A 26,795-nucleotide genomic window follows, 5' to 3' on the forward strand; every position below is an offset into this window, starting at 1 on the left:
TGATAACACTAAAATTACCAACAAAATATAATTAAACTTGGAGATATAATTACAACCAAAGCGCTTATGGTAGAAGTAGAATATTATGTATTGTAGTTCTTGTTAACTAAAAAAAAAATGTAGGAATCCGTTCGTGCAAAAATAAATAAAATATTTTATTAACTTGAATTACTGAACAAGAACAGAGTGATACTGGAAAATTAAAATACAATTACAACTAAAAATAGAAAATAAAGAACAGAATTGCAAACAGAAAGACTGTTCTTGGCTGAAGATCGTGTTAGACACGGGTCCATTAAAACAAACTTCGAGTCTCCCAGGAGAACTTGTTTGTTTCGACGATACAACAGCCTAAGCAGTTGCACTGTCGGTCTTGACTCCAACCCGAAGGTGTACCTTGCTGCTTGAAGAAGAAGAAGAAGAAGAAGAAAAATTCAGAGGAGAGAAGATTGTACTTGCTGTGAATTCCGGTGTGTTTCTGCAACAAGGGTAGCAACCTTTTTATACTGCTGGTCTCGAGATAAAACTGAAAAATGAATTAAATGGAAGAATTAAATTGCATTAAACGTCTTCAATGCATTTTAATTCGTCATTTAATTCTTAATCAAAGCCGTTGACTCGTCAGTTTCAAATGTTGAACTGTAACTGCACTGTTATTAATTGCTGGAAGCTTCTGCGTGCGCGCGCACAAGACAGACTATTGCGCGTGCCCCTATGGCTCATGCGCGCGCAGGTCTTGCATACTCATGCGCGCGTGCGCCATTTTGCCTCACTTTCATGCGCAAGCAGAGGTCATGCGCGCGCTGCTTTGGCTCACTTTGGTGTGCGCGTGCGGCAGCCACCAGTGAGCCTATACGAGCACGCCACACAGTCGCACCGTATTGGCTCACTTTGGTGCGCCCGCGCGCGTCTTCAGTGCCCATGCGCGAGTGCGTGCGCAAAGTGCAAAGTGCGCCATCAATGCGCCACATGGCGCCCATCACCCACGCCACGCACGCGCGCGTGTGCGAGTTAGGGTGCTCTGCACCCTTCGCGAGTACACTTAGTGTGTGCTTCCATGAAACAATAAGGATGGGGTGTTCCCACTTAAATACCCCTTTAAGTTTCAACTCTCCTCTTATGTGGGACAAGGTGCCACTTTCCCACTTTTTCAGCATTCTATGTTTGAAACACCAAACTCTGAGCATTGATATCTCATTCATCTTAACTTTGTTTTGGACGTGGTTTAGTTCGTTGTGAAGCTCTTCCAACATAGAACACAAACCCACATATAAATATATAAAATCCACTCATTTTCTTATATTTATTTCTAGTCTAAAATTAGGAAAAAAACATTTTCCTATATTTGTGAAAAGTGCTATTTTCACAAATTTCCAACAATCCCCCACATGAATAGAAATCAATCTATCAAGTATCAACGATACACGTTCAGCAGTTGAGTATTGCAAGATAGGAAGGTGTAACCTTTGAACCTTCTTTTGTGAAGCATACTTAGCCTCCTAGGGTCTTGTAGACGCGGTGTCTTTGAACAATCCCCCATTTATGTAGGCGACAATATACATTCACATAATACTCTTCCTGGTTCAGTCAAGTCCTCATGGTTATGTCCGTTTATGGTCATGAAACACTTTCCTGGTACTGCGAGAGCTCTAGGATTTGCGCATCCCTACAAATCCATTCGAAGCGACCCCACTTCTCTCTAACATAGGTGATTCCTCGGAACCATTAAAAGCATCATGGTTAATTTTGGATTTCTCAAAATCCTTAACCTCAACATGCTTAACCTTCCTTCATGTCAATGATTGGAATGGACTAGGAAGTATATAACTCCCTTTATTAATTTTGAGGCACCCCCCACAGTGACTCCCTTTGGGTTTATGATTAAGTTGGCCTATTGAACCTAGATCTTGGGATCTCCAGTCAACTAGGTTAGGTTTCCCTCATATTCCCTTCTTCTATGGGCTTTAGTCCCATTCCTCTTGACGACTTATAAACTAAATCTCTGCTTAACCCTTTTGTTAACGGGTCTGCAATATTCTCCTTTGACCTAACATAGTCAATTGAGATAACACCCGTTAAGATTAGTTGTCGTACCGTGTTGTGTCTACGTCGAATGTGAATTGATCTGCCATTGTACATTGAGCTTTGACTCGAACAATCGCCGATTGATTGTCACAATGTATGCAATCGCCGCCAAAGGCTTTGGCCATCTTGGAATATCTTCCACAAATTGACGTAACCACTCCGACTCTTCCCCGCTTTTATCCAAAGCGACGAACTCGGATTCCATCTTGGATCTAGCAATAACCGTTTGCTTGGAAGACTTCCAAGCTATAGCCGCTCCCGCAAGTGTAAACACATAACTACTTGTGGATCTATGATCTTTTATATCCGATGTCCAGTTCGCACCAGTGTATCCTTCGATCACTGCTGGATCACGGGTATATTGCAATCCATAGTCTCTTGTGTATCTTACGTATCTGAGCACCCTTGTGATAGCTTTCCAATGATCCGTACTTGGATTACTAGTGTATCTACTTAGCCTGCTCACAACATATGCTAAGTCGGGTCTAGTACATCTCATTAGATACATGAGACTACCAATGATCCTTGAGTACTCTAACTGAGCAACACTCTCGCCTCTATTCTTTCTTAGACGTTGGGTGCTATCAATTGGAGTTCGAGCTATACTCATATCGTCCGAATTAAATTTTCCAAGGATCTGGTCCACGTAGTGAGATTGACTCAACACAAGAGCATTTTGGGTTCTGGTGATTTTTACTCCAAGAATCACATCCGCTAGACCCATGTCTTTCATGTCAAACCTCTCTTTCAACATGTCTTTCGTTGAGTTGATCATGTTATCATCACTCCCAATGATAAGCATATCATCTACATAGAGACATAAAATTACATAACCCCTTGGCGTGTCTTTAAATAAACACACCTGTCACACTCATTTATTTTGAAACCATTGTCAATCATGACATGATCAAACTTTTAGTGCCATTGTTTTGGAGCTTGCCTCAATCCATACAAAGACCTGACAAGTTTACATACTTTGCCATCTTTTCCTGGGGCGGAAAAACCCTCAAGTTGTTCCATGTAAATTTCTTCTTCTAAATCGTCATGTAGAAATGCGGTCTTTACATCCATTTGGTGAAACTTCCAAATTTCTTAGAGCCGCAATTGCAAGAACCAATCGTATAGAGGTCATTCGCGTCACAAGCGTGTAAGTATCAAAGTAGTCTAGACCTTCCTTTGTCTAAACCCTTTTATTACTAACCACGCCTTGTATTTATCAATACTTCCGTCAGCTTTCATCTTCCTTTTGAGTATCCAACGATATCCAAGTGGTTTACAACTAGGTGGAAGATCTACTAACTCCCAAGTATCATTTTGCAATATAGAATCAATTTCATTCTTAATTACTTCTTGCCATTGAGGTCCTTCTATTGAGGTAACCGCTTTGCGATAGGTATTGGGCTCACCCTCAACCATATAGCTCATGAAGTCTGGACCAAAGGATTTTTCAACCCTTTGTCGTTTGCTTAGTCTAATCTCACCCTCCTCAACCTCGGGTCGTTCATGTATTTCATCTAACCACATAGATGAACTTGGACCTACTTCATCAATCGTTGTTGATGAAGTTGCATGTGTTTGTCCTAGGATAGGAAACACATTCTCAAAATATGAGACAATGTTAGGATTTGCCTCCATGATAGTGTGTTTGTGTACATCGGGATTCTTGGACTCGTGTACAAGAAAACGATGTGCACTACTTTGATGTGCATATCCTATGAAAATGCAATCAACCGTTTTGGGTCCTATCCTAAGAGCCTTAGGAGGTGGTACAATCACCTTTGCTAGGCACCCCCACACTTTCAAGTATTTCTATGAATGCTTCCTTTTTCTCCATAACTCATATGGAGTTTCATCCCTATTTTTTTAAAGGTATCTTGTGTCACACCCCAAAAACGTCGCAGTGGAATATTTAACTTTCTGATTATGTGTTTATTTTAAAACATCCATATAATTTTTAGAAAGTCCGTTTTACTTCCTTAATAACATCCACGGGTCATCCGTCGTAAGTTTAAAAGCCCGACATTAAAGCTCTTACCCAAGTTTTGTATATTAAATTCATAGCGTCAATTTTCAGACTCGTATGTTAGCTAGACAATACGAACTATATATTTACCATGCAGGGATAATCAATGCTATACAATAACCAGAATCTAAATTCGTCGTTTGACTTGACACGGGGCGACCGATCATGACGGGGTTGTCAACCCGATAGATCTACCAACAATTCCTCGCGTACATTTACTTAATCGATTAAACGACATCATGGGCGCATGGTCCATTTTAAGACCAAATATGATGTCTGCCTCATGTACAATATATATATCCTACTAATATGACAATTTAATATACGAAGTTGTACGAATCCCCTGAAATCCCCACCGAAACGTAAGCCGATGTGGTTACTTATTCTCTTGAGACCAGGCAACATTCGTTCCAACTTTACGGTCTGTTTCTCCTCAGAAACACCGTACCATCCCAATTTCTCCTCCAAACATTCATTCATCAAAAACGTTTTATCTTGAAACGTATGATTTATCAAACTCCATATATTTTCAACGAAAATATATATATATATATATATGTTATATTAAAAGGTATGTTTTAATCCAAAAACTTTATTAAACCCTTTTATTGCCGTGTTCTACCCCTAAAATATATACAAAGCAGTAAAAGAGGGGTTTAGTGACACTCACCTTTGGGTGCGTATTTTAAATAGCGCAATCCCAAAGATTGATTTCTACACGTCCTATGATTTTTAAATCAATATCCACACATCACAAATCCTAAGTTTCTCTGTTTCTTAGAATTATCACATAACTTTGAGATTTTCTCGAAAAGTTATCATTTTTTATTATGTTGCCACGTTAATATATATATACATATATATATATATATATAAATATATGAGTCCATGTATATATTTTTAATATTTTTACGACTTGAACGATTTTATTGGTGACCGTTATCATGTAAATTTGTTAACACTCCCGTTTATTCGCAATATATCTACGATTTGCGCGTCGTAATATATATACGTAAACATACACATAATTTATTATCGAAACACGCGAAATCTTGTTAACTTATCTATTTTATCATTTTTAAAGCAAATATACATAAAATATCTCATATGTATCAAGTTTCATGCTCGACAAACAAATTACACATTTAACGCGAGTTTTACCGTTTCTACCGCACAAAACGCACAAGTATACATGCATAATCTAAATTTTCATTATCATGTTAAAACTTACCATATTTTCACATTCATATGTTTAAATCACATAAAACATCTTAACACATAAGGTTCACCCAAAATTTACCCATACTAGTGTTCATTGAAAAATGTGTATTTTAGCGATTCGGTAACGTTTTCGGGCGTCGGAAGTCACGTATGACTAACCAAACACCAAGTAAACTTAAAATTAGTTAAAATACTTATTTTTAAACTATAAATATCAGTTTACTTACTGATCTAAATCAGTTTTATAAAAATCACTCGAAAAGCCGATTTTTGACCGTTTAACGCATAGTTTTGCGTTAAACGTTTCTATAATCATCCCAACTCAGAATGACTTGATATATTAGCACAATACATGTTATTTACTGATTAAAATAGTGGTTATAATCAGGTTAGTGCAGTTTTTGTGTAAGTCACATAAATCATGAGATTTCACGTATTTTACAACTTTTAATGCACCAAGTACAACATGCAAAGCTAGTAAACATTATGACAAAGTTATATGTCACTAAAAACTTTAAAATAACTTTATTTTAGTGTTTATAATCTGATCAAAACTGATTTTTACTAAATCATACTCAAATCACCTTTTATGATCACATATCATCATGCATTTCTAAGTATATGCATCTAGTGTACCTATATCATAAAATAATCATCCAATATGATCTTAAATGCATCAAGAATATATTTATTTCATGTTCATATAAATCAAAACATGTCCATTTCATTATCATCAAATCATTTTCACATAAATGCAAACATTCTTTCATTTATTATCATGTGACAAAACTTTCAGACATGCATACATATATATACATATATACGACACATATACACACATATATGAACTTCCAAAAGTTCACTTTATATAATATTCATCTCAAATCACAAGATCCTTTTAGAAACTTCTTTTATGACATCTTTTTAAACCATGCATGTAATTCATCTTTCGAGAATCAAATCAAATCATTCAAGGATCATTCAACAAAATCAAAACCCAACTAAATACACATTCATACAAATTTTCGGCCATTCATACATATATACATATACACACTCATTTTTACTTTGTTTGAAATCTCATTCATTATTATTTTCAAGTTTGTGATTTATTCCAAGTTCAAGAGAAACCATTCAACATCTCTGTCATCACTAAAAATCAAGAATGTGGTTTTGAAAATAAGTTTATACCTTCAAGATTTCTAAGTGGGTTTTTGAAAAAGATGATGAAATGAGGCTTTGTTCTTGCTTGAATCTTCTTGAAATCACCTCCAAACCTCCTTACAAGCTTGAAATCACCAAGAAAGGCCTTTGAATCTTCATGGAATAGTTTGAAATTTTTGAATGTGTGTGTATATGGGGGTGTTCGGCCGAGCTAGAGAGAGAGAGTGAGAGTGATTTAATTTGAGTGTGTAAGATTATGCTGAGTGTTTAAATCTTCCAAATCATTACTACATGTCTCAAGGTGAACACTTGTCACATTGGAAGGTGAAAGAAAAAGGTGGGCACCCCATAGGGCCGCCACCTATCCTCTCTCTCTCATACATATACATTTACATACATACATACATACATATATATATATAATATAGAGTAAAAACTGATATTTTACTGGATACCGGGTATTTTATCTAGCGTTTTAATCCCGTTTTAGTGTGTTTTAAATTATTTTTATCATTTATAAAAATAATCATTCGAAATTATTACTGAAATAATTACCAGTTGACTTGACTGTCTGCGTTGACGGTATTTTGTCAAATGCGCGCAGTATCGCGCGGTACGCGCTCAAACTCAAAAAATAGAGTTTCTTAGCGTTTTAATTTATTTTTCCTCACGAATATGATTAAAATTATTATTCTAATCGTAACAGACTATTTTTAGGATTTTTACACTGATCGGGTGGTCACCGACGTTCGTTTCGCATTTTAACCGTTACGCGATAAGCGTTTATCTTATCGTTGCCAACATAATTTTTACCAAGGTTTAAATTTACCAACTCATTAAATTCCACACGTAAACATCATAACCAGTCAAATACAGCTTTTACCTATTCAGAAAACATGTTACAATTGTACGGTACGGCCTGAAAAGCCGGGTGTCACATCTTGTTCAAAAGATAGTTTGCTGAGAGAATGGCGTCCCCCCACATTTCTCGGTTCACTCCCGAACTAATCAACATGGCGTTCATCATCCCTTTCAATATGCGGTTCTTTCATTCCACCACGCCATTTGATTGTGGAGAATAAGGAGGTGTACACTCATGTATAATGCCAATTTTTGAACATAAATCCGCAAAAGGTGCAACATATTCACCTCCTCGATCGCTTCTCACACCTTTTATCTTCTTTTTAAGTTGATTCTCAATTTCATTTTTGTACAAGATAAACTTCTCTATTGCTTCGCCTTTACTCTAAAGTAAATACACATAGCAATATTTAGTACAATCATCAATAAATGTGATGAAGTACTTATTTCCTCCACGCGTGGGAACCGCTTTTAAATCACACACATCGGTATGAATTAAATCAAGGGGTTTGGTTATTCGTTTAACCGATTTAAACGATGATCTCGTAAGTTTGGATTCAACACATGACTCACATTTGTAATCGGACTCGATATGGAATGTTGGTATCATGTTTAATTTAATTAAACGTCGTAGTGAACTAAAATTTACATGTCCTAGTCTACTATGCTAAACAGTAGAAGACTCAATCATGTAAGTAGAATAAGAATTTTCATTCATATTTTTGTTATCGTTTACAACCATAACATTCATTTTGAACATTCCATTAAGGGCATAACCCTTTCCGATAAAAGTACCATGTCTAGAAATAACAAAGTTGTCCGATTCAAACACTAGACGAAATCCAAACTTGTTGAGAATCCATCCCGACACGAGATTCTTCGTATCTCTGGGACATAAAGCACTTTGGTCAACGTAAGCTCCTTGCCAGATGTCATCTTCAAGATTACAGTGCCTTCACCCTTGATGTTGGCGGTAGCTTTATTTCCCATATAAAGCTTTTCTTCACCCGTAGCTTCCTTGAATGTCGAGAAAAGAGCCTTATCTCCACAAACATGGCGGGTTGCACCCGTGTCAACGAACCATCCTTTTGGGTTTTCACCCATGACGTTGACTTCTTCAATCATAGCCGCTTCTTCGGTTATCATTGCGATTAGCAGCATGCCATCCTCATTAACCATGCGCGCATGCTCACGCTTAGGTTTCTTGCATTGGTTAGCACAGTGCCCCGTCTCGTTACAGTTGTAACAAGTACCTTGGAAAGACGCATACTTCTTTTTCACAGCCCCTTTTTCGGTCCAAGGTTGTTAACCTTTGCTTTCCTTTTGTTGTTTTTTTACCACCCTTCCTTTATTGCCCTTTGAGGATTCCACAGTTTCCACCATGTTTGCTTTCGCCGAAGCTTGCAAAATGTTGCCTTTTTGGGCCACCTTATAGTCCTCTTTGATACGAAGATGGACGATAAGTTCCTCCACAGACATTTCCTTTCGCGTGTGCTTTAGATAGTTTTTGAACTCTACCCACGAAGGAGGCAATTTCTCAATAATCGTTGCCACTTGAAAAGTCTCGCTAAGTACCATTCCCTCAGCATGGATGTCATGAAGTATAATTTGCAACTCTTGGACTTGGTTCATAACAGTCTTGTTATCAACCATTTTGTAGTCCAAGAAATGGGCGACAACAAATTTCTTTGTTCCCGCATCCTCCGTTTTGTACTTTTTTATCCAAAGACTCCTATAATTCTTTGGAAGTTTTGATATTGTAGTACACATTATACAAGGCATGCGAGAGACCGTTGAGTACAAAGCCTCGACATATGAAATCTAAATGCTTCCAAGCATCTACCGCTGTAACACCCTAAGAGCATTCACATCCATTCCATTAAATTCCGTGTGTGGAGTTTTTATAATATAAAGAGTATAAAAAGTGGTTGTGAGTGGAAGAGAGAAAAAATGTTACTGTTCCTCTGTATATTTGGGGGGACACTGTTCACCCCCTATAATTTTTTAATATATTTTGAAATTGGTTGTGAGTAGAGGATAGAGAAAAGGTAATGATAAAGGTATGAAAAAGTATTATTTAATTGAAAAAGAAGAGAGAAAATGTAGTGTTTTTTAGTGTAATTTATGGTGAAAATATGGTGGAATGGATGTGAATGCTCTAACACGTAATATCTTAAAAATGATGCAGCGGAAGAAGAGCCTTAAATTTTTTTCTTTATTAGACACATTACTTACATGAAGGCTCAAATACAAAATGTCAACAATTACTAGAAGGGATTTACAACATTCACATTAAATTCACGCTTCAAAGCAATACATAAATCGAACTATGTGGCCGTTCTTTCCGTACAATCCTTGCTCTTGACTTGATCTACGTCCGCTTATCTTCGTTAGTGGTAGAAGAAATCCGTGTAGTACCTGTGGACATCACATACAACTTAACCATTAGTCATTGACAACATCATACGGCATTATTATCATATAATTAAAAATCGTATAACATTTGACAATATAAACTTTGATTCAATCGACTATCCTCTTGAATTCTCTTGTTTCGAGTTCGGTTTTTATTTCATAAGAATCCGACATTCTCATTCCTGCATTACATTCCAGCCTCAAGCACATTGTTAGTAACGTTAATACTCAAACGTATCTAAATCATGCATACGTACATACTTACATACATACATACACACGTACATACATACACACCTACATACCTACATACATATATTCATACCTACATGTTTCGTACAAGTTCTTGCATACCATTTACATATAATTCTTGTCCAACTTATATGCATTCATCTATCATACTCATACACTAATTACATGGGGCTTAGACTTGGATTTATAACCCATAAACATCTAGGAAACACTCAAAATCAAGTTTGGGAGGCTCGCCGTAGACCACTTAATTGCTTCGGTAATTTTTGACCGAAACATATATCATGAGGCTATATCCTAAAACTGTTGTTATAAACGAACAAACCAACATATTTTTCACAAGCATTGCTCGCACACTACCTCACAAACTAATTTGATCACTTAATTGCTTCGGTAATTTTTTACCAAAACATATATCTTGATAGTTATACACAAACATGTATCATTATATTCATTGGAAATATATAACTCGTGTATAGTGAGGAGATAGTGTGATGGGTAAACCATATATTTTCTATACAATCATGGTAGGAAAGATATGAGTTTATATTTTACTAACCCGTCAACAAGTTTGGTTAGTTTTGTAAATGCAGGGATTATAACAAAACACATTTATGGATCTTATGGTAGCTGCTTACAAGAGGAGGCAATTAAAGTTTCACATGAAGATCATACATTAATGTTCATTAAAGGATGTACATCAAGAGATCAAGCGACAAATTACTTACTACAAAAGTTTTCAACAACTTTCATAGAAGATTGGCACCTGTTACTTAAATGATACATATCATAACGAGGGGGAGTTTTAGACAAGTTGCACTCTTTTTCCCTTGACTAAGTTTTATCCCACTGGATTTTCTTAGTAAGATTTTAATAAGGCAAAATAACGAATCTAGAAGTATCAAGGGAGATAATACGCACTGCACTCTTTTTCCCGTAGCTAAGGTTTTGTCCAATTGGGTTTTCCTAGTAAGGTTTTTAACGAGTCAACATCTCAAAGCGTATTTAGTGATAACCAAGGGGGGTGTTATAAATATTATTATTGTGGTTATTAACTCCTAAAATAACTTAGCTTGTTTTCCAAGACTCCATCTCCTATATATATAGTCATTGTATTCTCTTGTATAAAACACACCATTAATAATAAACATCTCTTTCTCTCTCAAAATCCCTTCTCATCTTCTTGCTATTAGGTTGGTTCATAACAATCTACGATTTATTTATTTTTTGTTTTAAACATATAGATTAAAATGAAATTCTAAAATATAAGGTTTTACATCTACAATTTATAGTTGTTTTTGTTTTAAAAATATAGAATAAAATTGAAATTCCAAAATATAAGGATTTATGTTTTTCTCGTATCTCCCATGAACTCTATATACGTGATATTTTTTGAACACTTGTTTTTCGAACGAAATTCACATGTGTATGTTAACTCCTTAATTTTCACAATCAAATTAACTTCGGTCTACATGAATAGATATGTAAAGTCAATTTCTTATCAAACGATTTTCGAATAACATGCACATGATGTGCGTGTAAAGTAATTATCCAACAAAACATTTTTTTTACTACAAACATAAGTGTATTTAAATATAAATCATAAGCATGAAACTTTTTAAAACCACGGAATGCACACTATACATTATTTTATATCGATACACACTAATTGACATATCAATATACAATCGGCAAGAAAAAAAATGTTTTTTTTTTCTTCTAAAAGAGTCCTAGAATTTCTATATATAAATTCAATAAATTCTTGTGGCTGAGGGGTCACCGCACCCTCTTGACCTCCTCTGGTTCTGCACATATAAAATCCGGTACGACTTGTATGCGTTAAGTTATTCTACAAAAACTCCTAATTGTAAGAAGTGTAAGAAATATTTATAGAGTGACAAGTGTTCAATAACCTAAAACCTAAACCCACTATATCACCACCCAAAACCTAAACACGCACCTCACCTCACCCAACCACCACCCAAAAACCTAACCCCCCCCCACACACACACGCCCCCTCTCGACCAATTTTTTTTTCTTTTTTTTGGGGTGGATGATGGGGGTGAGGTGGGGGGTTAGGTTTTTGGGTGGTGATGGGTGTTTACGGTTTTTTTTTTTTTTTTTTTGTGTGTATAGTGGATTTTTTTTAGAAGTCTTTGTACCTTTCTTACAATAAGAAGGCCTTGTATTTGATCCTAATCCCGACTTGTATTTAATGTCGTTCTTATATAATACTCATAAAAGATATCATGCTATGTATGTATATATGTATATATTGATAAAGTGTGAAAATTTGCTAACTTGCAAGTATGGAGAAGATGTCTATTCTAGTTCCTATCTCTAAAAAGTAAATTGACAACCACTATTGACGGCTAATCTATGTTACCACGTTTTAGAAAAGTAAGCTACTTTATAAAGTTGAAATAATATAAAATGCACCTATAGTTGGTATCCAATCGATTAAATTACCTATTTGAAAATGATGACTCTTTAATACTTGAAAGGACCTTTAAAATTGACCTGACTTGATCGTTCGATCAATTGATCTTGAAGCACAAAGCTCCTGGCCGTGTTGATGTAAAGTATCATGACGTGTCTACACTTAAATTTTAGAAACCAAAACCACCAAAACTTCTTTTTTAGTAATTTTTAGAATAAACTATAACTAGTTGATTTTTTGTCCGTGCGTTGCGACAGGGACCCAATGACTGTAAAACGCGTGATAGCAACGACAAGCAGATACCAAATATCAAAACATAAAAAAAATGACGTGGTAAGGATAGTCACTCCGTCCTAAAATAAGCGATTTTAAATAACCTAATATATAATAATAGGACCCACACGTCCTACACGTTGGAAATTCGGTTGTTTTCAGTTCCGTTATTACGGTGCTAACACGTTAAAATATGGATGAGCTCGGTACCGGTAATGGCACCAAAAGTACCGAACCGGAAAATCTCGAAATTAGGTACCGGCACCGAAAATACTCGGTATAATACGGTATGGTATTTGAAGGTAAAAATCAATAAATACATATATGGTGCTAGACCGGTGTCGAACCGAAAGTAACGATTCTGAAAACGCCAAAAGGTGGGTACCAAATTGGTACCGAAAATGATTTGGTATAGTAAATTTGGTACCAATACGATACCAGTTTGATTACAGGATTTGATACGATTTGCTTATCAATAATCTAAATATCCAAGTTAATTTTACATGCTACAATTCATTCATTACAGAAAAAGACAAAAAAAGAAAGCAAAATAAGTTGCTGTATATATAAAACCTCATTCAAACGAAATATGTTTTACTTACTGTGTGTATGAAAAGTAATCTAAACGGTGCAATTACTTGCATTGCTACAGGATTTGATGAGCTCGGTACCAACCGGTAGGGGTGTGCAAAAAACCGAATTAACCGAACCATAACCGAATTAACCGATAAAACCGAACCAAATAAAAAACCGGTGGGTCGGTTAATGGTTTTTTTGAAAATCGAAAGTAGCGGGTCGGTTATGCTTATCATTTTTTCCATACCCACCATAACCGAACCGAACCGACATGTAATAAATCTTTGTAGGATTTAGGACTTTTCACCATATTTTTAAAATTTGATGTTTTTAAATGAATATTTTTAGTACTTATGGGTTTTTCATATCAATTTTGTGGTTTTGGTAAAATGTTTAGTTGAATTTATGGAATGTATCATATCAATTTATTTGAATATTCGATAACAATTAGTAATAATATTATAGATTATATGTATTTTTAATACTATGTAACATACTAATATATACAAATATGGAATAACAATTTATTCCATGTTAAAAAAAATTAAGCTATTTTTAGCTAAGCTAAATACATGGTTAACCACCCATAACCGACCCGCTATAACCATCAAAACCGAATAATCATAACCACCATAACCGATCGGTTATGGTTATGGTTATCCAATAACCGACATCGTGGTTATGGTTATGATTTTTGGTCAAAACCGACCCAAACCGACCTATGCACACCTCTACCAACCGGTACCGAAATCCCCAAAAGTGGGTACATGTACCGAATATGCCGGTTACGGTACGGTTCGGTACCGGTCGGTACTGGTACAACACCGGTATTTGAGAGTAAAAACTGGTGCCGAATGGTACCGAAAATACACCCGATTTGGTAAATTTGATACCGGTACCGGTACCCATACCCAATACCATTTACTCATCAGTTAAGATGTTACTATTCATTCATTTGTATTTTTAATATATAGATCATCAGTTAAGAGGTTACTATTCATTCATTTGTATTTTTAATATATAGGTAATAGGTAATTTCTGTCCAGGTGGTCAACACTCAATGGCACATTCAGTTCCAGTTGGTCAAAATTGAACAATCAAGTCCCCATAGTTGTCGATTTAAATCAATAACACCCCTGCTGTTAAATGGACGTTTGTTTTGATGCGAAAAGACTAAGATACCCCCCCCCCCCCAACTTTAATACAATATTAGTCCTTGTTAATTCAATATATTCCCTCCATATTCAACACGTTTTCCTAATCTAGTAATTAACAACCAAAATCATGGAATTAGCTATCAAAATCATGTAATTAACAACTCCAATAATAGATTACCTTAACTCGTTACAATTGAATTGCCATTAAATTTTATTAACAGAACTATATTTGACTTTTATAATTAGAATTGCTTTTGACTTTTATAATATGAAGTGATCTTGACTTCTATAATTTGAACTTGTGTGGACTTTTATAATAAAAAATTGCACTTTAGTGATACGATGAACATCAAACCTACTAGTGTAGTCGAGTCATGTTTTTGCCAAAATATAATAATAGTCAAACAATGTTTTAAAGTTGACTTTGCTGTAATTAACTATCCAATGATGTAATGTTCAGTTGACAAAATGACAATTGAAACTGAGTTGTATGAAATTGACAGTAAAGCCATCCTAAGTAACTAAACAACAATCATAACTCCAAATTCCTAAAGATATAAGATTAAATATTTATTTATTTATATTTAATCTACTAGCCATCATTATCATTTATATAATATAGATCGAAATATATAAAACCTATAATATAATTAGTTGGTAATTGTTGATGGACTATATTACCCTAATTAACTAATTGGGTTTCCCCTTGGGTGTATATAAGGAGATTACTAGAGAGGGATTAGGGTTAGACATTCATAACATCATCACTAAAATCGCCTCCTCTCTCTCCATTACTACGAGTTCTTCAACCCTAAAGAACTCGGTACTATTATCAAGAAGATACATCCTAAAGGGGAACCAGATTAAGTTGACAACTATGTCGAACTCCGTGGCTGCGTCTCTGACTGGATTCTCTGCTGGCCTGTTTGCTGTATCAGGTAATTGTTTACATGTTATCCCTTATGTTTAAACAGAACTGATCAACATGTGGTATTAGAGCATATGTTGATTAATCAGTTCTGTTTTCCTACCCATTATTCTGGGATTGAAATCTGGAAAATATAAATTTTCAAAGTTTAATAAAATTCGAAACTCTGTTCTCGAGTTACTGTTTCGAGTCAGTGTTTCGGAAATCATGATAACAGAAATTTTGAACTTTATAATCACAATCAGCCGATTTCGAGTCATGACCCGAAATCATTGTTTTCGGAAAAAGAATGTTAAATCAGTGACTAGAAATCATAATGGTTAAAATCAACATGTCTGAAATCTGTTATAGTAGCCTTAATTTTCAGGTTTCGGGTTTTAGAATTATGTTTTAATTTTCTAGGGTTCATCATTTGTTCTAAGAAGAACTCGAAAATTCCTTAAGTTTTGGAATATGATTTGGATTTGTGGATGTTTTAACTGTTTTTGATCTGAATTTTATCTTTTTTAAAACTTCGAAAACTGTTAATAGATAACCAGTTATAATTTTCGAAATCTTTCGATAAGTTTAGATCAGCAATAAAACAGGAAACATTATCCCACAATCCCTAAAATTTCGAGTTTTCAGTTATTATCACAATAACAGCTATTAACAATGGACTCGAGACCATCAGATTATGACTCGAGACCATTAGATCTCACTCGAGACTACAAGGTCTCGACTCGAAATCATAAGGTCCTCAAATCTTTACAACTCGAGACAAAGGTCTCGACTCGAGACCATAAAGTTTCAACTCGAGACCACTGAGGTTTCGATTAAAGGCTTCAATCTTCACAACTCGAGACCATGGTTGCGACTCGAGACCTCATCAAGCACTCGAGATCTCATAAAACACAGTAGTCGAGACCATGATTACGACTCGAGACACTGAGGTTGCGACTCGAGACCATTAATGAGTCGAGACCTCATAATGTTACAAATGAGTCGAGACTTGACTCGAGATCTGTGGCACCTGAGGAAAATCCGCAACATTTTTGATTTCTCATTTCACTCTTTCGTGCTTGCTTGTCAAATTTCGGGGACGAAATTTCTTGCAAGTTGGGGATGATGTGACAACTCGGACTTCCAAGGTTAGTTTTGTAATCTTGACTCTTCGCTATTCCTCTTTCACATTTTTTTTGTCTCGACGATTAATTAGTTAGCACAACCGCGCCGGGTTATGTTCGAGTGTGTCATTGGGCCACCTTTGTGATTAGGCCATCTTTGGTACTTCAGCATTTGGGCCAAGAGACTCGGACTATCTACGATAGGGCCGGGTATTACATTATCTTTTGTTAAGGCCCATATCATGTTATCGGCCTAATAAAGAAATCCTGATTACATTATGATCAACAACCTATTGTATGGCCATAATAAGGCCCAATGAATCCTTGTTATGTATGTATACCCTTAGAGCAAACTTGTAGGATACGTCCACATATTTTTTGTATATAAATAAACCCTACTCCCCCTTCTTGATTGCGCTTGGCAACTGGAGAAACCCCCCCCCCCCCCTTATCGAGATAGTAACATTGATTGGTCGAGACTTTGGTTAGTAATTATTTCTTGTTGATATTTATATTTGATGATATATTTGATGATGATGTTCTCAATGTATGTGTTCTTATAAATTGTGATCTTATACAAAGTGGTCGAATTATGTAACAAGATTTTTGTGATCTTATATAAAGTGGTCCAATAACATCATGAAACAATTCATAGTTGTCGGCCATTCTGATAGTATTAATAATGATGTGAGTCATCTATGTTTGCATATGATGTGATGCTAGGAACAAGGTATATGCATAAACATATATATGGCTCGAGAACTGTGATATACACGATGTGATGATTCTGATTAAACAAAGTGTGACAAGTGTGTAAATGGGATAATATTGAACAAGTAAATGTAGATGGGCGGCCATGTGTGTCAGATTAATGAATCTGCCATTAATGTTATGAGACTTTAAATGATATAATGATTCAACAATTGTGATTGGACCTCATACTAAGCCATCAAAACATTTAATATCTAATGTCTCATGCATGGCCGACAATGATTATGATCTTAATTCAATTTGACCAATTTTTTTTTTTGTAATTATATTGACACTATATATTTCAAACTTTGAATTGTTGAAGGTAATATCACATGCACTAGTGGTAATGGCTGACAATCATCAACTATATATTATTATTATCATTGGACCGATTGAATAGATGGCATTTTTGCATGTGAATATAGGTTGGCCCAATAGGAATTTCATGTTTAACTAAGTTGCCGCCCACTGTTGTTGTTTTATTAATGATAATAGTTGCTACTTTGAATTCAAAACTGGCGGCCCATGTGCCATTAATGATGAATATTTTGGGATTGGAATTGAATGATTTATCACATATTGATTTTGTATACGTGAAATATAAGGAATAAGGGTAATTATAGTGGGCCGCAGCCTTAGGGTACACAGGTCTAATTAATGGTCTAATTAATGGTGCTAGAATACACATGTTTGGGCCGTAAGCTTTAATTAACTCACATTAGTGGGCTGTACTTTAAGTAGACTGACATATCAAACTGTTATGAGTGGTTTCTGGGAGATGTGGATTTATTATGTGAACGAATAATTGAACCAACTACTCGCTGTCTAATTATGTGATATTAATGAGCTGGTATCTCATAGGAATTATTATAGTGACTTGTGTAATGATATGTGCGATCTGCGTATGCTATAAGGGCAGTATGTGTATAGAATACGTGCTTCCTGTGCTTACGACTGGCTGTTATTGGTAACCACACTAGGATTTGGGTGATTAATTTGGATCGAGTAGTGTAATTAATTCTTACCGAGCAAAACCAAGGTGAGTTCACTGTACTTTTTCCAAGCATGCATCCCGAGGAGGGATATTGGGTAACGTTCCGAGAAGGAATGCTAGTTATTGGGATGTTTGTTATTATTACTCAGTTTCTATCACATAAGACCCCTTACACCTACCGACAGTTGCCGAGAAGGCAATGAGGTTATTAGTTGATAGCGCTATTAGGTTTGGCACCCTCACACCGTACCAGGGTGGTCGGGCGTGAACTAATTTCCTTAAAGCATGACCAATGTTTTGATAGAGACATTGGGGTTGGGCAAACACATCTTGTAGCCATTTCGGTAATCGAGTTAATAACAATATCAAATCAAGTTGATAAACTGTTTTGTATATACATCTGGTAAACTGAACTCGGTAACAAAAGCTTGAACTCACCAGCGTTGTCTGACACACTTGTCTGCATGCTTGTAGGTCGTTAGCTGTTCACATTGGAACTTGCTGTCTGGAGTAGCAGGAGTGGTCATGGGTCGACTGGAGGAATTTATGTTACCGATTTATTGATACCGTATATTGGTTTTAAACTATTTAACTTCGTTTAATTTTGCTTCCGCTGAATACTTTGGTTTTCTTTTGAACGTGGACGGTGTTTTATTAATAATCAAGAACTTTATTTTAGAAACATGTATGGGTTCCATGTAATTAGTGGCTCATTGCTGGTATGTCACATGCCTTTCAGGGACACTCCCTAGGTGGTATTTTGGGGGTGTGACAGTTTGGTATCAGAGCCACTGGTTATATTGAACTTGGTTTTAAAACGTTTTTACAAAACCAGACTATAACCGAACAACTTCGAAAATCGACCATGACACTCAGCTCCAGATTGCAAGGTTCGTCTTCTGTTTATTTCATGCATTACTTGTTTAGTAGTCATACACTTACAGTTTGCACGAAACTATATATTAGCTACTATGGTGACTTGATAGTGTGACACTACTCTTTGAATTTTGTGAATCATAATCCTGTACTACACATTGTTGGCTATTTGAATGCGGGGGAAAACTTTTAGCGCAAGTTAAGAGGCACTGAGATGAGCATGCAAATTGCCTTATTATTATGGGTGCACACATAATAATAACGTGAGGTGCATGTAAGTCCCAGTGAGGCTTAACGAACGTGAGAAGGATTCTGCCCTATTATGTGTAAACTTGATAGTTATAGATTTTAACTTGATACTTGAGTTTTACCATGTTTCGACCCTCAAGATAGTTCCCTTCTCTTAGATAAAATCATGAGTGGACGTGGAGGAGGCCGAGGTGGTGGACGTGGCCACATTGCTATGACGCAGGCCGAATTAACCAATTTGATCAACACTCGTGTAGCTGAAGCCTTAGCGGCTTACCAAGCTGGCACGATATGTGCCAATTACTTTCTATCCTTGTGTCGTAAACTCGAATCTTATCTGTATGTTGTACGTTCTTTCGTTTTAGGTCAACCTGCGAATCAAAACAATCCACCTGCTCCACCTGCTTGTACGTTCAAGATGTTTATGGATTGTAAGCCATAGCACTTCAGTGGGACTGAAGGGGCTGTAGGACTCTTGCGATGGTTTGAGAAATCAGAATCGGTATTCGCGATGTGTAACTGTCCGGCTGGGGACAGAGTGAAGTATGCTACTGGCACGCTCGAGGATGGTGCCCTGACATGGTGGAATGCCCAGGTTCAGATGTTGGGTATCGAAATGGCTAATGCCACCACTTGGGATGACTTTAAGGAGTTGATGAGGGAGGAGTATTTTCCCCGTGATGAGGTTTAGAAATTGGAGAACGAATATTATAATCTGAAAATGGAGGGATCTGAGATTGAAGCATACACGAGGAGGTCCAATGATTTAGCAACCTTGTGCCCTAACCTGTCTCGACCCCCACCCCGTCGAATCGAGTTGTACCTCAAGGGCTTAGCACCAGCTGTTAAGGGGTACGTTACTGCTGCAAACTTAGACAATCTGCCCCGTATAGTTCGTTTGGCACATAAGATTACTGACCAAGAGGTCGAACGTGGCAACTTGCCACCACGTATTTCTGCTACTACTTCGACTGCTACAGCCACCACACCTGCCAGTGATAACAAACGCAAGTGGAGCGACACTAATAAAGTAACCAGTGCAAGTCAATCTCAGAAAAGGTCTGATAACAGCAATAGCCGTAGTTTCAGTCAGTCTTCTTCAGTTAATCAAGGCCAGGGCAGCAATCAGAATCAGGGTTCTTATGTGGGAAAGAAGCCACAGTGCAGCAAGTGTGGCTATCATCACTATGGGCAGTGTGTTCGGACTTGTCGTAGATGTGAGAAGGTGGGCCATGAGGCCAAAGACTGTAGAGCCCCACAGCCAAAGCAGCAGCAACAGCAGAATCAGCAGCACCAGCGACAGCAAAGGCAACAACCTCAGCAGAATCAGGGTTTTAAGAAAGGGTGTTTTCAGTGCGGGGACGAGGGCCACTTCAAGCGGGATTGCCCTCAGCTGAATCAGAATGCCAATAACGACAACAATGCTGGGAACAATAATGTTAGGACCGGTTTCGATACCGTTCGATTGCGTAACGTACGTTCGACGTGCGGAATCCGTGAACGTATGTGATCGAACACTCAATAACGTACGAGAAAACGTGATTCTATATAGATGACGTCGTGTACAATGCCGTGAATCACTTGGAGAGACTTTCTCTCTCTAGACTTTCTCTCTCTACAACTAGATCTCTAATTCTCCAAATAAGCTCCAAGTCTTCCAAAAGTCTTAACCTTTACAACTAAATAAGCTATTTATAGGCACAAGGAATATAAGGATTTCTCCTTATTTACAAGTTTGCCACCTTGCCCTTTTTAACTAGTTGTAACCTAAAATGCTTAAAACTCTTCGGTTTCTTTGATTTCTGCTACGGAATAGATTGACGGAGGCGATAGACAGATATTGCACTAACAGACTCCCCCTTGGATATTGCCGTAGTCAATCTCGTAGCGCCTTCTCTTTCTCTCTCTCGAACAGAATCCCCGTGGATATGTCTTCAGGCTCCCCCTTTCGTCAAGCTTCCGTGCTTTTGGGATCGGCACCTGGATTTCCGTATACAAGCTCCTCCAGGAATGATACCTGGCTCTTTGCACGCTTTCGTTTGCCTTGAGCTCGTCTTCAGACTCCCCCTTAGACTCAGCTGTCGGGATCGTAGTCTGGCTTTCATCGTTTCACAAGTTCAGGATCAATTCCTGGCTTTGTTCTACATCTGCTCAGGACTTGAAACCTGGTTAACCTGCATATCCTCTACCTCATCATAAGTTTCACAAATTTATGTCAAATTAATTCCCGTAAACTTACCGGTAGAAATCATTTTCAACAACCATTTTAGTTACATCAAGTTCAAATAAATGACCTTGATTAACCAAATAAACCATTTATATATGTCATTTAAAGTTTTCAACATATTCCCCAAACCTGTTCATCATGATTAGCCCTCGAATTTTGAATATCAGCTCTTCAAAATCAGTTGTCGAAAATCTTTTTGACTTTTCAAAAATTTATACTAAAACACTCCGAAAATCTTTTTGGATTTTTGTTTTTGAATGAAATGCAGTAAACAAATATATACAAATAATATTTTTGTGAGTTTGTGTAAGAGGATCATATCAGTTCATGAGACAAATCACTAGCACCGTTAAGCTTTAATCATTTTAAGTTCTAAACGATTCACCTCGATTGACGATATAGTTGTCTTCTTAAATTTTCACACAATTTTCAATCTATTCAGGATACGATTTAGATGTTTTAAGAACTTAGCTCAATTCATGTGTCCCACCTCTTGAATATACTCCCGTATCCAGAATCTCAATATTCAGTCTTACAGGCAAGAATACTACAATGATGTCTGTACATAAATTAGGGTATGCGAAGACTGAGGGATCTCAGGTCGATACTTCCGTATACGCAGAGAGATATCAGTTTTCGACTTTTGCAGTTTGTTCCCTTTAGAGAATCTTTTCAGCTACAACAGATGATTATCAATTTTATTGTTTAATCAATCTGAGGGCTATAATGCTATGTTTCAAGCATTTTGGTGAAAGTATTATCCAAGGACTAGGTCAGAACCACCGTTCAGCAGAAGTCCCGGAATAATACCCCAGACATCATAGAGTATAAACACCTAGTATATCAGAATACGAGACCTTTCAAACGATATTTCAGGGGTTACCTATATATCCAAGTAGTGTTCCCCACGAATTTCACAAGTTTGAAATTTAAGGTTTATATCCCGAATAAATCTACTAAATGTACGAAAACCTATCGTCACATCATCAGTGAGACCGTTTATCACATTTGACATTACATTTCTTTAGCATGCTGTGATAGTCCACTGATGTACTATCATTTCCTCTTTTATCAACAAAACTCATTTTTGCTTTTTTCAATGTTTTTGGAATTTTCAAATTTTCTAATTTTTTTAAAATTTTTCTCCCCCTAAAATCAAAATATGTTCCAATTTTGATTTTCAAGGAAAATTTGAAAACTGTACAAATAAAATGACAAACTGATATCGAATCACTTTAATTCCATTCATTTGGCATAAACAATCAGAACTCCCCCTCACAACAAACTATTTTCCCATTGTGATTTCAAAACACTTAAGTTTGTTTTAATCAAAATGATTTTTCCGGAAAATTAGTTTTGTGTGTTGTTTCATAAACTCGGGGTTCTTTCATCACATTGTTTTCCTTTAGTTACTTGACGGAAAGAGAAATCAAGTACAACTTAATGTCCTTGATTAGTCTTTTGTAATTCGAAATATCACAGTTACCAACCTGTGAATTTCTCAAGAAAGATGCCGATACCTGTTCCACACTTACCAACCTGGGAACTCCGGCAAGTCAGGATTTTTCACTTGAAAAGATCCACCCAAGCCTGACCAGCCTTGGGTTTGATAGTTTTTACCTCAACAACTGGCTCTTCTGGTTTTGTCGAACCAGAATCATTGCCTGAGTGTGGCTTGTCTGACTTTGACCTGTCAGATTCATCGCCTGAAGGTGGCTTGTCTGATTTCGACATATCAGATTCATCGCCGACCTTTTTCTCGTCCTTTTTCGTCCTCAGATTTGCATCTGACGAATTCAGTTTACTTGACTTTGTTGTCAAGTGAATTGTTTCATCAGCACTATTATTCGATTTGTCGGGTGAACCCGAGGACAAAATCCTTTCGAGATATTCTCTCGCTTTCTTCCTCTTTTTTCGCAGCTTGTCTTTTTGCCCCTGAGAAAGTTTTGTCTTTTTGTTTTCCAGAACTTTAGGTTCTTGAACCTTCTGTTCTTTGGGCTTGACAAGAACTAGTTTCTTCACCATTTTCTGAGATTCAGCCCTCGATCTTCCCATCGATCTCCTCGAGCAATCTCTGGCGATATGACCTCGAATTTGGCAATTATAGCACCTTCGTGTCTCAACATTCCATCTTCGGCAGTTAACAGCGATGTGTCCTTGATAACCACAGTTGTAACACACCCTGTTATCATACCTCTTCTCTCTTCCATATCTTTCACCACTCTCGTACCACATCTTTAGATCATAGCATTGTCTTGCCTTGTGGTATTCATCACTCCTCCTAAAAGTTGGATTTAGCTTTGAAGCTCTGTGGTCAAACCTGCACCACTTATTACCAACACTTTGTGAGTTTTCAATTTTTAAATTTTTGTGGTTTTTTGTTTTGATTGGATGACTGTTCTGATGAACTTTTATTTTCTTTTTTAGAACTCTTCATATTTTTACCTTTTTGTTTCTGCTCCACATTCTTCTGTACAGGTTTTTGCGTCGAGCATTCACCTTTCTCAGTTGAATGTAGAACAGTATTTTTAAATTTTTCTTTTAAATCTAAAAACATTTTTCTTTTCTTTTCTTTTTCATTTTCATCATCAGAAACGTCATCACAATCTTCAATTTTGACTTTGTCAAAATTTGTGATCTTGTCACTTATTGGAACAGAGTTGAGCGGTTTTGGACAAAAATAATTCATTTTGTCTGTTGAAGTCACAAAACCTTTCAACTTCTTCTTAAGTTCTTCGATCTTGTTTCTTGAATTCTCAGCTTCTTTTTCAAGCTGAGAGATTCTATCAAGATGAGACTTGATGGATTTCTCATTTTCAGTTTTAAGATTTTCAAGAACAGATTTTTCATTTTCCAAACTAGTTAACTGTTCTTGAAATCTTATTTCATTTTCTTTCAAAATCTTGTTTTCTGTTTTTAAACTCTCAACAATCTTTAAAACTTCGTCATTTTCAGATCTCAATTTTTCATTGTCCGAACATAAACCCAGAATCTGTTCTTCATCAGCTATCTTCTCGATTTTCAAATTTCTGTTTTCCAATGTCAAACTCTCTACATCCTTTAGAAATTTGACATTGTCTGATTCTGATTTTTCGCATTTCAAACAATCTCCATTCATCTTTTTCTCTTCTTTTTCTTTCTTCTCTTTCTCTTCTTTCTCCTTTTTTTCTTTCTCTTCTTCTATCATCTTCGTGGTTGGTGTTCCCCACCATTTATGCTGCCAGTATTCATCCTCTTCTTTGTACTCTTTGATGATGGCTTCAATATCTAATGTTTTGTCATCAATCGCAACGTTACCATACTTATCAAGATAACACTCCCTGTCTGGATCCCAACGATTTGCTCTTCTTGCTTCCAAGTACACACCAGAAAGTCTGATAATCTTTGTTTCAGCAATCAACTTTCTGTATTGATACTTCTGTTCCTCTGTTCGATCATCCTTCCAAGGAATTGGTTCCTGCATTGTTATGAACTTATAATCTTCAGTTTCCTGAGAATTCCACATCATACACACTAAACAGAAAAGCAAACCAACAAATGTCCAAATAAGCGAAAGTAAACTGTCCAAATAAGCGGACCAGGTCAAATGAGCGAATCAACTATGTCCAAATACGTGGATCAAATAAGCGAACCAATAGATGTCCGTTCGAGCGATTCAGCCAAGTACGTATGAGCGATCCTGATCTGGTCGTTCGAGCGGTTCAAGTAATGTTCGTTCGAGCGATCCAGATGGTTCGGATAAGCGACCCTAAATCAGTCAGTTCGAGCGATTCAGACCAGTAATTCGAGCGGTTCAACTTTCGAGCGGTTCAACCTGTATATGTCCGGATGAGCGACCCAGGAATGTCCAAATAAGCGAGTCCAACCGTTCGTATGAGCGGTCCGACCGAGCTACCCAGCCCAGAAATGTTCACAGAAGCGGTCCGGTCGAGCAATCCATGTCAATTTCGAGCGATCCGACTATGTTTTCGAGCGATCCAACTTCAATTTTCGAGCGATCCGACTTATGAGCGATCCAAGATGGTCAAATAAGCGGTCCAGGGTTAATTTGGAGCGATCCAGGTCTGATTCCTTCGCGTTTTCAGACCGAAAAACCTCGATTTCTCTCAAACAACTTGGAATTTTGATCTGAAACTTGGTAGAGTTTTTATCTAGTATATTTCGCACAAAATACTCGAAAATCAGCCGAAACGGACCGTAAAATCACGTTCAATTTGACGAATTTCCGTGAAAACCAAAATAAATGAGTAGAAGATGAAGAATTAATGAAATTGACTTCTGAAACTGCTGTAATCAGGTACGAAATCAACGTGTTTGATCGTGCAATCGAGCTCCTTGCTCTGATACCACTTGTTAGGACCGGATTCGATACCGTTCGATTGCGTAACGTACGTTCGACGTGCGGAATCCGTGAACGTATGTGATCGAACACTCAATAACGTACGAGAAAACGTGATTCTATATAGATGACGTCGTGTACAATGCCGTGAATCACTTGGAGAGACTTTCTCTCTCTAGACTTTCTCTCTCTACAACTAGATCTCTAATTCTCCAAATAAGCTCCAAGTCTTCCAAAAGTCTTAACCTTTACAACTAAATAAGCTATTTATAGGCACAAGGAATATAAGGATTTCTCCTTATTTACAAGTTTGCCACCTTGCCCTTTTTAACTAGTTGTAACCTAAAATGCTTAAAACTCTTCGGTTTCTTTGATTTCTGCTACGGAATAGATTGACGGAGGCGATAGACAGATATTGCACTAACAAATAACAACAGGAACAACAACAATGGGGGCAATGGGGGAAATGGTGCACACGCGAGGGTGTTCACTATTGGAGCTGGGGAAGCTAGGAATGATGGCAACGTAGTGACTGGTACGTTTTTGATAAACGACATCTTTGCTTCTGTTTTATTCGACTCTGGTGCCGATTACAGTTACTTATCTTTGGAGTTCAGTAGTCGTTTAGGATTGAGTCCTACGCCTCTTGTCACTAAACATATAGTAGAACTAGCTAATGGTAAATCGATAGAGGCTTCTCATGTTCTGTTTGGTTGTAAACTCGATCTCATGGGTCAAGTGTTCGACATTGACCTACTCCCTGTTACTCTTGGAAGTTTTGACGTAGTCGTTGGCATGGATTGGCTGTCCAAGCACCAGGCGGAAATTCTTTGCAAGGAGAAAATCGTGCGTATTC

General features: G+C 36.9%; 1 protein-coding gene across 1 annotated transcript; it reads right to left on the reverse strand.

Annotated features, from left to right (window-relative positions):
- Positions 1–2,104: 2,104 nt before the first annotated feature.
- On the reverse strand, positions 2,105–2,584 carry LOC118487531 (secreted RxLR effector protein 161-like). The gene has a single exon (XM_035984461.1). It carries the CDS (start codon positions 2,582–2,584, stop codon positions 2,105–2,107), a length of 480 nt encoding a protein of 159 aa, XP_035840354.1.
- Positions 2,585–26,795: the final 24,211 nt, after the last annotated feature.

This window comes from Helianthus annuus, chromosome 15 (assembly GCF_002127325.2).
Source record: "Helianthus annuus cultivar XRQ/B chromosome 15, HanXRQr2.0-SUNRISE, whole genome shotgun sequence".
Classification (NCBI taxonomy): domain Eukaryota; kingdom Viridiplantae; phylum Streptophyta; class Magnoliopsida; order Asterales; family Asteraceae; genus Helianthus; species Helianthus annuus.